The sequence below is a fragment of the Suncus etruscus genome, chromosome 3, assembly GCF_024139225.1.
Source record: "Suncus etruscus isolate mSunEtr1 chromosome 3, mSunEtr1.pri.cur, whole genome shotgun sequence".
NCBI classification, from domain to species: domain Eukaryota; kingdom Metazoa; phylum Chordata; class Mammalia; order Eulipotyphla; family Soricidae; genus Suncus; species Suncus etruscus.
This window is the reverse complement of record NC_064850.1, coordinates 45,660,081-45,672,297: the sequence shown is the minus strand read 5'-3', so window position 1 is coordinate 45,672,297 and position 12,217 is coordinate 45,660,081. Positions and strand designations below refer to the sequence as shown.

The 12,217-nt window shown below is 50.3% G+C and overlaps 1 protein-coding gene across 1 annotated transcript in view; it reads left to right on the top strand.

Moving 5' to 3' along the window:
• Positions 1-4,345: 4,345 nt before the first annotated feature.
• KCNH1 (potassium voltage-gated channel subfamily H member 1) overlaps positions 4,346-12,217 on the top strand; it is a 62,763-nt gene continuing 54,891 nt past the window's right edge. Inside the window, exon 1 of the mRNA XM_049769776.1 lies at positions 4,346-4,539. Coding sequence (XP_049625733.1) covers positions 4,461-4,539 — 79 coding nt within the window. The 5' untranslated portion in view covers positions 4,346-4,460. The remainder of the gene's footprint in view (positions 4,540-12,217) is intronic.

Sequence of the window (12,217 nt, the reverse complement as noted above, 5' to 3'; positions counted from 1 at the left end):
TCCTATGTAGCAGTGCTGGCGACACTGATACCAGGGCCAGCTGTGGCAGGAATGTCATCTGCTATGAGGCCGTTCAAATCAGCAGCCTATATATTCCAAAGTGCTTCTCACTGACACGTTGTCCCTGCCCCAGAGTTTCATCCAGACACTGGCATCTCACTGGCCAGCATGTCCTTGGCCAGCTGCTCTGGGATACATCTCAGTTTCCCAGAAAGTGGCTACTGCTGGCTGGCAGGGCATTTCTGCTTGAGGATGTGGTTTCTCTTGGAGCCAAGGTGGATTGGAAAGACCACCTGGCTCACCTCACTTTGCCACCCACCAGCCCATCCCTCCTCCTTTCACACAGGTGGACACAGGTGTTTCCAGCCTTGGAATTGAAAATACTTTGCATTTTTATCGATGGTTTATGTCTTTGTTCCGATGCGATGCTCAGACTCAGATTCTAGAGCCCAAGAGGCATTTCCAGATTTCACCACAGAATGACCACCTGCCCCTTTTGGGGGGGAAAAAAACAATTGGCAGAAAATCTGTGCTGATGATGCAGCGAGATTCAGCAGATGATTTTCTTCAGGCCACAAGGCGGTGCTCAGCTGTGACCAGCCTGCTCAGCCAATGGGGAGAATTCCAATCCCATCTGCATCTGTTGGTGGCTCAGTCTTCTAGCCCCTCTTCTGGCCGTGACTCATTTATTTTTGCATTTGATTGCTGAGTCACTGGGAAACAAGGAGGGCAATAAAGCTCTTCAGACTTGAATTTAATTGCATTTATAGCTTGATGTGAATTTTGGATTCCAAATAATAAGGTGTACTCTCATCCTTTGGGACAGACAAATATTCTATCAGAGTTTATTTCCTTTTCTAGAATGATACATACGTACCCACATCTAGGATTTCTAGATATGCACACATATCTATGTACATGTGAATTTATAGCTATATGCATGCATACATATATATAATGATACTTTATGAATTCTACTGTCTCTGGGGAGAGGTTGGATGGACCTTACTTGTCAGTGCTTGGAGGTTCTCCCAATTCTGTGCTCAGGGTCATTCCTGGAAGTGCCCAGAGCACCATGCAGTTCAGGGATGGAAGTTGAGCCTCCCAAAGGCAAAGTGTGTACTCTGCCCTTTGAGTGATTCCTTTAGCTTGAATTGTATAATCTCATTTAAATGCAGAAACAGCCAATCTTTTTAAAATAAAATTGCTTTTTTCACAGAAGAATAGATGGTTGACATGTTTAAGAATAGTTCTTCTAGAAAAGGAAGAGCCAGCACAGACATGAGTGTGTGTGTATATGTGTGCGCGCGCATACATGTGCGTCCATTTTTGCAGAGTAAAATTATTTGAAAAGACTCTGGACACTCCCTGAACTGGCAAGTCATCCCGCATGGGGAGCTATGTTAATCCTCTCTGTATCACTCCCTTTTAGATATATGTGCTGCTGAAGCCAGTCCAATCATTTTCCTTTCTTTTAGAAATGTGATCATTTAACTTTTATGGTAATGCCTAAAAATCCGGGTCAGGCTACTTCGAACTAAAAACCCAACCTAACTCAACCAGGGGAAAACACACTATTACCATTAGTAAAGTTTCTAATAATAGACTAAAGACACTTACAAGCCTTACAAAAAGGTTTTAAGTCATAGTTGTTTGCTGATCTGCTTGGTTTACGAGCCCTTGACATTCTGAAGCCCAAGGCTCACTCTTTCCAGAAGGGGCATTTGGTTAGTCAGTGTCAATGATGTGGGAAATCCCCAGAGGGCAAGAAGTGTGCTTTCAAAGAATTTATTAGCTAACCCCACTTTCTGCCATCGCATGTCTGCTTGTGTGAACGTATACTTGTGTGTGTGTGTGTGTGTGTGTGTGTGTGTGTGTGCGCGCGCAGTCAAGCAGGCGGTGCTTTGGAGGTGGCAAGGTTGGAATTCAGACCTCCCTCACAGGAGACAAACACTCAGCTCCTAAGGGGCAGCTCCCCGCTTGAGCCCTAGTGCTGAGTCAACACACGGGGATTTTTTGTTCACAGGGAGGAGACAGAGGCAGGCACTGTTCAAAAAGCTCCTTTGTTGCTCAGAAGAGCAGCTCTTTGGGCAGCAGAAAGAGAAACTCCTCTGTAGTCTTAGAGCAGAAAAGGTCACGACAGTCTCGGAGCTCGCCCCTGAGAGGTCCTGCTTCCTAGGGATGAGGACTCAAAGCTAAGAACCAAGGTCCCAGACAGTCCGGTCATGCCTCACCAGCCTGCACTGAGCAAGTCTTCCTGCCTGGCCCGACCACCTGTTCCATTTCTACCTCCTGTGGAAGCATAATAAGCAATGCCATTTTCTGAAGTTTTTATATGGGATCATTTGCAGCCACCAGGCTAGTTCATCTCTCATCACATCTGCAGTGATGTCCTGAGTGGCCTTGTATTCTTCTAAATATTTCAAATGACCTCAATATTATACTTGATCGATGTCCTGTGATTTACAATAGTGCTTGTTGATGATGATTTCCTGCACACCAAACCCACCACCAAGGAGCCCACTATCCTCAACTAAAGTCCCTCCCTCCTGTTCCCCATGCCCCATACACTCAGCTCTGTTGACCAACTTGCCAGTTTTCTTGACTGCCCATTAGTTGCTCTTACTGCACAGCCTTATATGAATGATCTTACTGTGCCTGTCTGTCTCTTCTGACCAACTTCACTCACCATGACACCCTCTTCTAGTTCCATCCACATAGCGATAAATTGCATGGCTTCATAGTTTTCATAGCGTGTAATGTTCCATTGAGTAACTAGAGCACAATTTCTTGATCCATTTGTCTATGATTGGGCACGTGGGTTGTTTCCATAGCTTGGTCATTGAATTAAGTGATAACATGAACACAGGCTTGCATTTCATTGATAGGGAGTAGATATCTAGACATGGACTCACTGGTGATGATCATCTAAGATGCCACCTCGGATGTGGGAGTTCAGTCTGGCCACCACTGGCCACGCTCCCTTCCTCTCTTTGCCCCAGTTGTACATGATTAGTAGGGCCCAAGGCTCCTGCTGGGCATATATGTGTAGAGATAACATCACTCCAGGCTTGGGGTACAGGAATGCTAGCTTCAGCTGGTGATGCAGGGCTGTGTCCCCAGACCCAAGCTGCTACACCCACCCAGGAGCCAGGCTCATGTGGTGCTCTGTGTGGGGATAGCCTGTGGCCATCCCGCAGCCCCCACAGAACCTGTCAGGACCTGCCTGCAAGATAGGAGGCAGCATCAGTATGAAGGTTCTTGCTGAGAAACTGTGGGTGTGAGGAATCAGGGCACAGGGTATCCTGGGAGGCTGTTGGGTGGGGGCAGGTGGTTGTGCTGTCTGGAAAGATGAGACAAGGGTCTACATAGTCCCTCTACTGATCAAACTCATCCATGGCTCCCCAATGAGGCTTAAAGAGGGCAAAGATGGCCTTGAAGACACAAGCAAGAGACCCTCAAATAAAGACTCAGAAGCCACTGGTGAGAAGGGCCCTCTCGGAGACCAGGAGGGCTGGGAGCACCTTATTTTGGGGGACATGGACTGTCCATGGTAGGGCCACTTGCTCTGAGAGATGAGTTCCCTGGATTTCCGTTCGTTTTAGGGTACTTTGAGGTGTCATTTCTGTGCTCAGAGACTCAGCCCGTGAGCTTGCCCCGACCCTAGCCTACTGTGTTGCAGTTTGCTCCTGTTTCCAGCCAGCCAGGACAGCACCTATGGGTGCCTCCTCTGCAGAGAGCTGCAGGTAAAGCTGGTTAATTATGGCCCATGTGCAGGGAGCAGCATAGGCAAGGAGCCTTTCGGTCTCCATCATCCACCGAAGCGCGTCAGAGCACCATTGTACAAAGGTGGGTGACTCAGGATGACTCCCACACAGGGGATGCTACTTCTGGCGCCCCAGAATCAGAAACGCTCAGGGACAGATTGGAAAGAAGACCCCAGAACAGAACACCCTTCGAACACCATACCCTGTGTGCACATGGAACCCCCATGCACACATTAACAACACTCTCCATGCACGTGGAACTCCGGCCCCCCTAGAAGGACCCCTAGAATCCTCATATCCAGCATATGACACCCCCTCCCTGCGCACACAAGAACCCCCTTCCTTCACCCCAACCTCTCGCACTCCTTAGGAGCGCTTCCTCCCAGAGGGCCAGAGGGGGGCGCTGCCCGATCGGCCTGCGCCTCTTTGGGGGAGCCCGGGGTCCCCAGGCAGCCATGCTCCCGGCAGGGGGCGCCCCGGGCCGCACCGCGCGGTTCCTCCGCCCACCCGTGGCTGCTGCTGCTGCTGCTGCTGCGGGGCGAGCCGGAGCGAGTGCGGGCGAGGCGGCCGGAGGGAGCCAGCGGCGGAGGAGCCGGGCCCTGGAGCACCGCCCTGCGCACCGGGCCGGGGGGCGCATGGGGCGCGAGCAGCAGCCGTGAGCCCCGCGCGGGACGCCCGGCCGGGTCCCAGACCATGACCATGGCCGGGGGCAGGCGGGGACTCGTGGCCCCGCAGAACACGTTCCTGGAGAACATCGTGCGCCGCTCCAACGGTAAGGGGCCGCGGGTGCGGGGCGTGGGTCTCGGGGCGCGGGAGCCTGCGAGAGGGCCAGGAGGGTCAGCCCGCAACCCCCTCCAGCTTCTGTCCCAGCGCTGGGCCCCCAAGCTCTCCACACCCGCAACGCGGCCGCCCTGGCCAAGTCCTGGGAAAGTGCGGGCGAGGCGGACCCGGGCGCTGCCCACGTCCACCCTGACACCTCCAGCGCCCTTCTGCGGGGACCGGGTGCTGCCACCTCCTCTCACTTCTGCCAGGGGGGAAGTTGACACGATGGGGGCCATAGGGAGGTCGAGGCAGGGTCGGGGGGACGCGGAGCCCGCCCCTGGACACAGGTATGGACCTGCCTGCACCCGCACTCACACTCACTCACAAACCCGCAGCTCTACCCAATGCCCAGCCGCCCCCCCAACCCCCCAAGCCCAGGCCCGCGATCCTAGGGCAGGTGCTAGGCGGCGATTCCTGGCCTGGTGCCCACCCCACGCGGAGCTAACAGAGCCCAAGCACAGCGGTCTGCTTGGCTCCTTCTAGTCTGCCACTTAGCCCGTGTCCCTGGAGTGGGGACAGTGACAGCAGCCCAACAGCCCCCAGCAGTTCCCAGAAGCGTCGTCTCATTAACAGCCTGTCAGCCAGCGTCCCTCAGAATCGGGCATCTTCAAAGGGGCGCTGGAGCTTAGGGGTCCCTGCCGCCCTCCCTATACTAATCGAGATGTGCTCAGAGATGATGGGGAGGCAGGCACTGTGACCCCGCAAGCCTTTGAGCATGCAGAACGCCCACTCCTCCATTCGTCATGAATTTGACATAAGCTCTAGTACTGCGGGGGTGCAGGGGACCTGGACTCAGTACTACAAGGGATGCTGGATGTCTGGACTCAGTCCTGTGGGGGTGCTGGGTGTTTGGACTCAGTCCTTCGAGGGTGCTGAGGGTCTAGACGAACTCAGTCTGTCTTGCAGGTGGGAGGCCATGGTCCGTGATCTGATTTAAAACTAACTCATGGTGCTTTTCTTGAAGCCCAGAGCCCTTGGAGGGGACCCCTTTCTGTGTCCCGTGGGTGGAGACCCCATGACTGTGACCGAAAGTGTTTGCTGGGGAGTGGGAACAATGACAATAACAATCCCGTAACAGTCTCAGTCCCTGGGCAGAAAGGAGGATCTTAGCCACCGAGGAGAGATTCCCATACTAGTAACAGAGCAGAAAGTCCAGGGTACGGGCTCTCCTTGCATGGTTCTGACCTCTTGCATAGTTCTGGGCTCCCCATGGTCCCCTGAGCTGAGTCTGGTAGTCCCCTCAGTAGCTCTGGTCCGCCGCCAAACCAAACCAACAGACAAACAACGAACTCAACAGAGCAGAGGGGCTGGCTGGCAGCTGGAGCATGAGACTATGCCCGCCCCTGCCACATCACCCGGCATTGGAGCATCTGGCCGGCACATCTGGGCAGAAAGGGGCCTGGGCACTGTGGGAGGCCTCCGGGAGAGCCTGGATCTGACCCTGCAGGGGGAAAGGGACAATTCTGAGCATTGCCCCATTTGGCTGGTCTCAGCCCTTCTCTGAGGAGGCAACAGAAAGTCGGTAGAAGAAGGAAATGGGACTATTTTTAGCCCCAATCCTTTGATTTCAGCTGCCAAACCTCTAACTTCAGTTAGTCAACCAGCCACACCATGGACAGCTAAAGCCAGTGCTACCTATTGAACCCCCAAACAAAGCCTAAACACCCTGTTAGAGGTGAGTGAACTTCCTCAGCTACTCTAGAAGGCTGGCACAACGGTGCTCCTTTGAATCCCTTTTGTAAGAGCACCCCAATTTCCTTCAGAAGAAAGACATGGCTTGCGAAGTGCCCCACTATCACCATGCTTTACATTACTTTCTGTGATGGAAAAAAACCTTTTTAAAAATATTGATTGTCTCCTGCTAAAAATCCACCAGCATTGGTTTGGGATGCTATGAAGTAAATGGCGTCTTACCTCTAAATAGAATCCTCCGGCATACATCTATCTTCAGGGGCATTCTTGTTCCCATAGCTCAGAAAACAGCCCTGGGGACACCCTGGGACTAGGCGACCACTTACCTTCTTGGCCCTAGGGCAGGTGGAACAGCTTCTTTATCCTTCAAAAGTGGCTCCTCTTCTGTATCAGAGCCAGAATTGGCCAACACTGGCCCTTTGGCATACCAGGTTGGCATGAGATCCATGCTCTCTTGTTTATGTGTCTCACCATCCTCATCCTGCCAGAGAGAGGACATGGAATCTTTCCTCAGAGGTTTGGAGCCGGCAAACCTGGTGACCCTCCATATCCCTGCTCCTCTCCCACACATCAAGCCCATGCTTCTTTTGACCCCTGGACCACTGGACTTGTCTAATGGAGATGAAATTAAAGTCACAACAAGATTGTCCTCTATCTTGGAGAAGGGCTCTGCTACCTCATGCAAAGCACAGCAGGCCAGGGCTGCATACAGCTCAGCGTGCTGGAGCAGGTCAACTCCCACGGTCCCCTGGGGGTGTCTGGGAAGCCCTTTGTACCTTTGAGGAATAACCAATCAGAGTAACAGGGCAAAGGGTAAATGGATTCAAGGAAGAACAGAAAATTTCCCCCAATTGTGTTGTGCCTTTATCAGGTCATTCCTGGGTGCCTGTGCTCAAGTCCTAGGGTGCTGTAAGTCCACACACAGCAATGTTAAGAACCAGGGTGTTAAGAACCAAGGTCCCTGGGCTAAGGAATTGAACATTCACTATTAGAAGAGGCTGCTGTGAAGAGTTTTCTGGTTTTGCATGTATATCAAGCCTGAGAACACAGTGGGGACAAGAGGCCTCCTTGCTCTCACTTAGCCTGTCTCTCCTAACTTGTGGCTACGGTCACTGCAGACCTCTTGCCACCCAGTGCTAGTCTTTGCTTTTCTGGATATCTGGAGGGCACAAGACTCAGCCCCTTTCTTAGACCCCTTCTGAACCCAGCACCATCTGAAGATGTGTCCACATCATTTGATGGCAGTCACATTCCATTCATCCTCCTCTTGGCATTGTAATCACCATGGCCAACTTGGCCTGCATGTCTATGCACGGTTAGGAAGGGCGGCGCCGAGTGGTGTTTGAAGCGTGCTCAAATCCTCAGCAATTACTGTCAGATGCTCATTGGAGCTTGGAGGGCTGGCGCCTCTCCACTTCAGAGAGTTGTAGAAAACTGACCTAAACGGCCCTTCCAGGCCTGAATATGCAGGGTCAAATTCGTCAGAGGTGCCATGAGAACCCACTCTGGTGAGCAGGAGGGGAACACCACAAGTCAGGGTGCAAATCCACGTACCATGTATAACTTCCAGCTTGCTAAATCAGCTGTGTTTTTCTAGCATGTTGAGTTGGTTCAGGTTGTTGATATAATTAGTTAGCAAACAGGATGAAAGGCCTGGGAATCTGTGTTTCCTGGGTTGCATGAAACCGTTGTGTTATTGATGCAACAGAAACCTGTTTGGAATCTGCTGCTGCCTGCTGCGCCGGACCATGGTCAACAGCCTAACAGAGTGGGTGTTTTTGGTGACTTTAGCCAGGCAGTGACGGCTTCTCTGTGTCAAAGTCACATCCAGGTGGATCAGCAGGAGATGGGGAGCCCCTTGTCTGTGAAATCTCTTTCTGGCACCTTCAGGAGAAGGAGTTCTGGAGAAACCTTTAGATCAAGGGTCTGGGGTTCTCTTTCCCACACCCCAGCTTCTCTTGAGCACTGGAGCCCATCAGCACTACTCTCTTCATTTGTGGTTTGTCACTGAGCTGAGAATGAGTGTGTGTATATGGGGGTATGTGAGTATATATGTGAGTGTGTGACTGTGTCAGTGTGTATAATTGAGTAGTTGAGCATATGACTATGTCTGGCTGTACGTGTGTGTGAGTTGTAAGTGACAATGTGAATATGTGATGTGTGAGTGTGTGTGATTATGTATGTGTGAGCATGTGTTATGTGTGAGTGTGTGTGTGTGTGTGTGTGTGTATACCTGGGCAGGAAGCACAGCATGTGGGCAGCAGTTGGCAGGAAGTCCTCCTGGTTAGGACCACATGTTATGCTTGGCCGAACCACTTGTACATGCCTGTGATTATGTGTGCACATGTGAAAATATATGCATGTTTGCATGAGTGTCTGAGAAATGCGTTTTCCTCAACTACAGACAAGTAACTCTGGGAAATAAAGAGATTCTGGGACAATCAGAGTTGGGCGGGAGGAGCAGAGAGGAGGGGAAAGATGTATTTATTTAGTGGCAGAAATAAAATTCAATGACTGAGGGAAGGCAGAGATTCTGAGGTGTAATAAATATCAAAGACAGAGGTATGGGAGATGGATAGCATGAAGAAAGGTGCCTGTCAAAGGACTCTTGGTTGTCCCTGACATCTGGTAAAATCCTGTTCAACTTCCAAGATTAGCTGAGGAGATGAGACACATTTAATGACCATTTCACCTTGTGTACCATAAATGGTAAATTATTGGTATGCTTGAAATGGGCACCGTGTTCGCCAATTACATTTTGGCTGAAGCGGGACGCTATTATGACTCTTAAACACAATGATGGGGCACCTGGCTAATTGATCAGTTGTCCCACTTCTCAGTCATAGGTTGTGGAACAAGTGATTTTCTCAGCAACCCAACGTGCTGTTCTCTGCTGATTACGTAAGAGATCATTGAGCCACTAACAAAATCTGTATTTTTCACCCAGTGTCATATCTATTCTCATTCTCTTTCCAGCCTCTGCTTCTGGAATGGATTGCTGGGTTTTTATTGTTTTCAAATCCTTTAATTTGGTGCTGAGCAAAGGGGGGGTGGTCATGCTTTTAAGCGAGCTTTTTGGGAGTGATGCTAAAGTTTGCTTTGGAAATTGAACTCTTTCTTTCGATTGTCATTTACTGGCTTCATTTAAAAAAAAGAATTTCTGGGACCAGAGAGATAGTTACAGTGGCTAAGGTACTTGTGCACACAGCTGATCCCTATACTTGATTCCCGGCACTGCCTCTAGGTCTTGCCCATCAGGAGTGACCATGAGCACAGAGCCAAGAGTAAGCCATGAGCACTGCCAAGTGTGCCCCAACCCCCTCCTCCAAAGTGTTTCTGTTGAATATTAAGATTAGAAACAAAGAAAATGATGATTGAATCTCTGGGGAGCTCAGTCTTCGCAGAGCGAGGGTCTTTGACAATGGAGAATTTTTCATCATTCTTGGTCTGATGCATCCAATCATGGAAAAACACCATTTGGCCCAATGGCTTTGGCTGGTCTGAGCCTGAACTGTTTTACAGAGATGTCCCAGCTGACTTAGCTTCTGGCTTCTGTCCTCCCACTTCACTTTGGCCCAGTCTTACCAAATCTTGATCCATCTTTTTAAAAATTAATTTCTGATATGGATTTTCTTTAAACGCAGACAAGTCAAACTACGTTTCCTGATCTTGCTCTAGTGCTAATAAACAGAGCTCTTATTCTCATCATTTATCTCCCTCATCATTTCTTGGTTGTCTTTGGAAGGCAAGGAAAAAGTAGCCTGACTTGGGCTGGCTTTTTCAAGAACAGTGATGTACTCACCGATCCTTCACACAGCCAAGGGTCTGGAGCACATGTATGCTCGAACACCTGGGGCTATAGGGAGCAGATTGTGGAGTATTTACGGTAGCCCCCTAAATAACCTGCGTTGGCAGGAAGCAGTGTGTTCATGTGAGCTGCTGGCTGAATGCAGCTTTTATCTGTGTAATTGCCTACTGAGTCACTTTTCTAAGTCATTGCGTTAGTTACTTTCCCTTTGTTATTTGCGGTAATTATGATGAAAAGCAATTTTCCAATAATTTCTTTTTGGACTCTCTGCACTGTGCTTTCTGGGCAAATGGCTGGGTGGATTGATTTGATAGGTGTGGGGACAACCGTGGGACTTGGCCACAGCATCGCCTGGAGAAGCAACCTGGGGGTGCAGGGAAAGCCTTCCAGGTTTTACAGAACATTTGTTTTCTCCTACAGAGTCATGCCAGCAAAACCGTGTGTGGGCTGAGGAGGGCTGAACTGAGGAAACTTTATGTTTAATTACGAGAGCACACAAGCAGCCAAGGACCTTCAGGGGGGACTGAGATGGAGGGACACTGAGTCTAATCTGCATTGGACTGAACGGGTCACTTTCATGAGACAGCCCATGAGTAAATCTCCACAGGGCCAGTCAGGTGAGAGCAAGGCCATTTTCCAAGCCCAGCAGGAGGGACCCATCAGGTCTGAGTGCTGAATCTGGAGGCAGGCGGATGCTTCAGAGTAACTTCCCACACCCACAAATGCTGCCTGCAGAGTCAGTCTAGAGTGCGTTACCTTGTACTTGTGTCACTAGCGGTTCCCAGTGTGTTGCCTGGGGCACAATGCTCTCCCCACTAGGCTACCTCCAGATGTCTTTTTTAATGTGCCCCAGGGAGCAAAGATGTGACAAGACAAGAGAGACCCAACAGCCTGCAGAGGTGAGGTTCTCAATCCCAAATCCAGTTACTCAATATCCAAGGAGACACTTCTCTGCACCCCAGACATGCAGAGCAGCATGAAATCTGTTTCGGGTGGCTTCCCACATCCCATCTAAAAGCTTCCTTTTCCTTTCCTCTTCCTTTTTACTTTTCCTCCCCTTTCTTTTCTTTCTTATGGGGCTTCATGCATAACATTTCGGCACCCTCCACCAGTGTCCACTTCTCGACACTGTTGTCCCAATGGCCCCATATACCATCCTTTTGCACCTTATTTTCTTTGCCATGGGAAGCTTCCTCCTAAGATCAATTCTCAGGTTCTTTTGGGCATTTGTTATTCCCCTTTGGATTTCTTTATTTCCCATATATGAGAGGGATTATTCTGTGTCTGGCCAACTCACTCAAAATGCTATGATACTCTCCAGATCCATCTATATAGCTGCCAATCACATGATTTCATCTTTTTTTTTTTTTTTTTTTTGGTTTTTGGGCCACACCCGGTAACACTCAGGGGTTACTCCTGGCTATGTGCTCAGAAGTTGCTCCTGGCTTGGGGGACCATATGGGACACCGGGGGATCGAACCTCGGTCCGTCCAAGGCTAGTGCAGGCAAGGCAGGCACCTTACCTTTAGCGCCACCGCCCGGCCCATGATTTCATCTTTTTGTTACAGCTGATCAGAATTCTATTGTGTATCTGTGCCACTGTTTCTTCATCTTCTCATTGGTCCTTGGACACTGGGTTTGTAGCATGAAATAATTAACGATGGGGCTGGATGGCGATGGATGGAGGCCTTTGTGCTTAGGCCCCATCCACGTGGCTTCATCCCCATCCAGCCGGGGAGTCCCAGGCCCAGGTGATCGGCGAAATTATTCACTCACATGCAGGCATTAGGAAGCATTATTTTTATTCATGCCCTGACCACCACAGGTGTGTGGCCTATCTCATAACCTTTCAAGCATTCGGCCATTCTTAGCCCTGCATCTTATAATTCAGTCATCTTCCTCCGAGAGCCCAGCAGGGCCAAAAGGCAAAGACCCTTAATCCCCTGGCTTTCGGGTTTATCTACCTATTTCAAGACCCCTCCCAGGAATGGGCCGGGTCTTGCAGGTAAGGTCACACCTATTATTCGGTTTCCAAGACCCCTCCCAGAAATGGGTGGGTTTTAGATAGGTACCCTACAGGGTTGTTTCTAGATCTTGGCTATTGTGAATAGTGCTGCAATGAGCATAG